Source organism: Merops nubicus, unplaced genomic scaffold (genome assembly GCF_000691845.1).
Source record: "Merops nubicus isolate BGI_N331 unplaced genomic scaffold, ASM69184v1 scaffold1492, whole genome shotgun sequence".
Classification (NCBI taxonomy): Eukaryota; Metazoa; Chordata; class Aves; order Coraciiformes; family Meropidae; genus Merops; species Merops nubicus.
In genome coordinates, this window is record NW_008595380.1 from 17,194 (window position 1) to 22,874 (window position 5,681).

General features: G+C 40.6%; 1 protein-coding gene across 1 annotated transcript in view; it reads right to left on the minus strand.

Moving 5' to 3' along the window:
- Positions 1-5,116: 5,116 nt before the first annotated feature.
- DNASE2B (deoxyribonuclease II beta) overlaps positions 5,117-5,681 on the minus strand; it is a 9,130-nt gene continuing 8,565 nt past the window's right edge. Inside the window, exon 6 of the mRNA XM_008936005.1 lies at positions 5,117-5,472. Coding sequence (XP_008934253.1) covers positions 5,117-5,472 — 356 coding nt within the window. The remainder of the gene's footprint in view (positions 5,473-5,681) is intronic.

Below are 5,681 nucleotides of genomic sequence, written 5' to 3' on the forward strand. Positions count from 1 at the left end.
AAATTGGGCAATGCCAGAAGTAGTGTGAACCACTTGTAGCAATCACCAGCACTCTAGCAGGCAGCATTAAATACTGTGTTCTGTTCCAGCAAAGCTTTGAATATCTGAGTATCGGTCTGCAGTTCTCAAGCTGCAAAGTGATCAAAGGGAGGAAGAATGTTCCTTGCTTTTATCTCTCTTACAGGAGAATCAGAATAGTCACCAGATACCATGTGTAGAAATGTCAAACGAATTCAACTGAAAAAAAAATAAAATCAAGAGGATTTAATAAAATTACTTAGTAAAAGTGTAACACAGCTGTCAATAAAAAGCAAGATATATTTTTTCATGTCCTAAAGTTTTGTATTTAACAGTTTGAGTAGAATAGACACATAGAATAGCATACTCTTAATATTCAGATTCAATCAGTTAAAAAACATAAAGGTAAGCATACAGTGGGCCTGCATTTTAAAAATTATACTTTGAGCTAGTCCCTATCAAGAACTTAAAGTGCTACAACTGATCTCTGAGATCATATGCAGCTTCTTTTACTACACTCATGCCAAATTCATAAGGATTACAAGCAAATTCAGCTGATTAAGCCTTTAATCTGGGATCTCAAATCTAAATAGAAAAGTGTCAGATGTGGCTAAGATACTCATGCTGTTGGGGGATCTAGAAAACAGCGATATTGATACCATAGCTTGAAATTTCAGATCAGGTTCTTTGTCTCATATTATGAAGAATTTGTTCCCTGCTACAGGAGCGGTTTTTCCACACTAACATAAATTCCTGTTAATCTTCATTCTCATTTCAAAATTCCTGCCTTTTTAAGAAATCTCTTGTGAAATAAAAGAGGTGCATTATATTCTTGCGTCACATTCTGAGCGCGTTAGACTTTGGTTTACACCAAGCTTTTAGAAGACACTGTCATCACTGCTCTGTCTCCTAACATTTTACCCAGGGCATAGGCAGCTTACACATTCTGAAGCAATTAATATCCTTGGTACCCAGTGATGAATCTTTCCCAGAAACTGGAAATAAAGGTATAAAAGAGACCCACACAATAATTTATGGGCGTTAACGTATGGGTGTAAGTTTCTCTGGGGATAATTATGTCACCATGCTAATAACGCCAAGGATGCTTTGATACATTCAAATGAATTCTCACAATGATGTTCTTGAGCATTTCATTACTGTGAAGAGTCAGGAGTGCATATATTTAAACAGGAGAGAGGCATGAGAGAGGCCCACATGTCTTCACAAAAATAAGCTTCTCCCTTCAGGCTCCAGGCAAGCTGAGGAACCTCTGTTTGACAGAAGCACATACATTAGATGTGTTTATTGGAAACTTCATGTTTTAAGAGCAGAAAACTACACAAAGTGTGCTGAGAGGGGAGAAGCGTGTGTGGTTTGCAAGGACAGCTGGAAGAATGGGCACTCCTGACAATGAAGTGATCAAAACCTCACAGGCTTTGCGGGACTTCTGTACTTTTAAAACATGCAGTCTAGCACACTTCGAGGCAGACTTTACTGTAGTTCAGAAATACACATTTAGACCTCTGTGACAAGTCCAAGTGCCAGCCTAAGTTAGCATGCCTTGGAGAAAGGAAGATTCCCAGCTCAGTCGGAGAAATTTCTCCCAAAGTCTCCCTTGACTTGCTGGCAGACAGCTGGCATGGAGCCCCAGGTGTCCTTGAGAAATGCTCCAATACATTGCTCATCACTCCCATCATGAGGGCTCAGCATATTTTCAGTTGTTGCAGAGACACCAGAAGCAATCCCACCCGAAAGCCTGCACTATAAGTGGGCTCAGGCTGCAATGCCTCTGCCTGTTTTTGAGTACTGTAAATGCCCAGCTGGAACTAAACTTCACACAGTTTATGTTTTTATGTCTTCCTTTTTTAAAAAAACTTTTTTTCCAGTAAGGATAATATCTAATCCTTTGACCTCTTGCATTAAGTCTGTGTAAAACTGCACTCTTCCACCACAGCAAACCACTACCCACACTTAGCAGTGTTATAGAAGCATCCTCAGGGACACAATGGTTTACAGAAAAGTCATCAAGGGTTCTTTTGAGCAGTGACGGGGAGACAGAGTTCTGCCCTTGCTTTGGGATGGTGGTGGCCATAGTGAGGGTAGGAGGTATGTTGGTGGGTGAGTGAGTGGCAGGCGTGTATTTTGAGAAGACGTATTTACATTTCCTGCCCCTTGCAAGCTTGTCAGGCATGCTGGGACCGAGTCTCAGCTTGTGGAAATGATTACAAGGCAATTTATACCAAACAATTATCCCTGCTGTGGTGTTTGTTACAAACTTGGCTGCAGTACAGTAATGTTTAGTGGATTAATAATGTGTGCCTTTGGCCTCTCCTACTCCTTCGGCAAACAATTTTCATGTATAATAAATGTTCATGTTTAGTCTTAACTAGAATGGAGCCCAAGGGTCAGAATAGCCATACCTGCCTGCTGAGGAGAAGATACTCTGGGTTTCCAGACAAGAGACCAGGTTTCTCTCCAGTCCATGCCAGGGTCCAAGACATCTGCCCTTTTGCAGGCTCAGCTTTTCTGGTCAGGTCCCCCCTCAAATTGCAGATGGGGTAGCACCAGATGTCCTCTTCCACAGGAGAAGGTCCGTCCAGTCAAAAGGGTCCCAGTGGGCAGCAAAGGGTCACTTGGACAAGCAGATATTTACTGAGCATTTTGCATTTTGAAAAAGAAAAGCACATTTAAAAATTAAAACCTTTATGAATATATATACATAAAATATGCAAAACCAAATATTTCACACCAACGACTGGCACGTTGTGAGGGCTGTCAGGTTAAGTACACGGCGTATAGTCTTGCCTTTGCACAGGAAGCTTGAGAGTTGCAAAACCTTTAAAAATCTCTATGATTTTTCTTATTGATTATCAGTCTTTTTTTGGAAACGAAAGGTCTGTTCACATTTCATAATGTGTGTAGTAGAAATATGCAAATACAGAAGTTACATAATGAAAGCAAAACTGAATTAAAGCTGCTTAGAGTAAAAAAAAAAAAAAGAGAACCAAAACTGCAGCCTTTTTATCACTACCTCACTGAATTGAGTGTGTGCACAACCTGGTTATTTAGGTGCTTGTAATGTTGCACGGTACAACTGCTTCTCTCTGTCTTCCCACTGCTGTTTGTGCCTCCTCAGTAACAGCTAAAACGGAGACTACCAGTCTCAGGTATAGAGAAATAGTAATAGTGTAACTAGTCTTGTGAAGCTTAACGATGGCTATCAATTAATCAAATAATTAAGAACAGCAATTAGCACTTAAAGTCAAGCGATGAACTGTTGACTTTTGGCATGGGGAGCATGGCTGTGGCAACATTCTTGTGACAGCCAGTGGATGGAGGCTCTTTGCTCTTGAAGTCTGTGACACAAATGCTGTGGCTGAGCATCTACCACAAGGAATACAGGTTGTGTCATAGGTCCAGGTGCCCTCTGATGCACCATGGTGAACCTCACCAGCACTGTCTTCGGTGAAGGATTTCTCACCATTCCTGTACATTGAGGTCATGCCTATGCAAAGCTATGGGCAAGATGTAAGAGTTCAGACAGGTTAGGTTAGTATCTGCCATGAAAAGATGGGCAAGAGAAAGGAATTTTATCCTGGCTTATTAGAGTGGTTCTTTAACCTCCCACTGCTCAGCGTTCTGTGTCACTGGCAATTTTCACTGCCACAAATAGTGTGGCTTGACCACAACTAGTAAAACAGGGAAAAGTATATACATAAAACAATTTGACAAGCACCAGAGAAAAAACATTGTCAAACAAATTATTTATCAAATATTATTTGGTCATATGCAGGGAAAAGACTCATTTTGTGCAGAATAACTAAGATTTCTTTCTACATTATTTTCACTGAGCTATGAAACTTGGGTTTGCCCTTGATCCAGATTGACTAAATATGAAATCTATTCCTGCATCATTCTCATTAAGCAAGCTATATTCTTATTTCTTCAAGAATTACACACAGATGTTTTCTGAAATTCATCTGGTACTTTGTACATGTTCTTGTTTAGCTGATTTTTCAGGGTGAAAAGGGAAGGAAATCTTTGTCAACTTTGTGCAGTTGTGGGGCATTGCTGCATATCTCCTTCCTTTTAAGACACTGTTGTGGAGAATCAGTGGGATGGCCTACGAGCACAGCAAACCAGAAATACTGGTGGGATAGACAACTGGAGTTTATATTAGCAGTTTGGGAAAAAAAATACAAGTGAGATATAACCCTATAAATATATTCAGAAATATATTAAATACAAATACGCTTTTGAAATCTGAACCCACGAGTGTATCAGGATTTTGCAGGTTAGCTTTGTCTTTATAGCAAGTCCATGCAAACTTCAGGTCCTAAGCCTGAGACTGGAGGTACTGAAAATTAACAGCTATGTTTGCTGTAGTGTGAAAATGTACTTGAGATAACATCTTCCTTCAAATATTTTCTTACCTTTTTAAGCTTCTTTCCTAATTGTAGCCATTTTTCCTTTGGCAGCCATAAAACATTGTAATCAGCCACAAATAGCTATAAAGATGGAAGAGAGAGACTGTAACCAGACCATTTTTGCTCAGAATTTATTTTGTTTATTGATATTTAGGACATTTGTTTATAAGATTGCTGTACATGAATAAAAGCACTAGAAATACTCCCAAGCTATTGGTTATAAATGCTTTAAATCTCATTTCTTCTCTAAAAATTAATCACATAAAAATGAAGCCTTCTTGTCCACAGATCTACTTGTCTCTCTGTCTGTATCTAATTCTGTCAGCTCATCAAGAGATTCAGCCCAAACTGAGCTGAAATGTTGTGACTGATCTCAACAGTGCCTAAACATGGGGCGATTTTGGAGCATTTTGGGGTACTTTTCCCTTGCTAACTGCCCAGCCCTGACAACCCAGCTAATGAGGCAGGTTCCTGTTGTTCCTCCCACGTCCAGCATCACTCACAAGTTGCCCAGGATGCCTGTGCACAGTTGCTCACCACGACTTCAGTGCTTTGGTGCAGCCTTCTGCAGCAGCGCCCCGTTCCAGTGCAGGTGGTGGGAGGAGCCGGCGGGAGCTTCCTACCTACTTTCTATATGACAAGGGGCTGTGCTGTTTGAGAGGAATGGTTCCTTATATCAGTGTAGAAGTATCAGTGCAATTTTCATAGTGGGTTATCAAATGCCTAAAGGCATTGTAGATGTGTTCATTCTGTGTACAGACGAACCCACCACTTCTCCAAGCTTGCTCAGCGGCACGGTTTAAATCTCCGATACAGACCCACTGATCTTTGAGTTTCCTTGAAACAGCCCATTTGGAATGATCATTAATGGAATAAAAGGTGGCATTCAATGGTGTCCCAATCAGGTTTATGTTGTAGACATGGTACTCAAGAGAGCAATTTGAAGGAAGTTTTTTGCCAGAATGCTGCCAGGATTCAGCCAACAAATCGGTCTTCAGTTCCTGAGCCATCCAGGCCATGTAGATATCTGTGAAATAACACAGGGGGTGAAAATTAGTCTTTCATGCTCCTGCATTTAAGAGGGGACTGAAAAGCATCACTGAAACTGGGCTCATTTTGTTCCAATGCATAAGGTGAGCCAGAGAGGCTTTTACCCTCTCCCTTATTTCGACTTTTGTTTCAGAAGTTCATTTCTACTTTTCCTCCTTCTCCTGGAAAACCTGTTATAGTGATCAG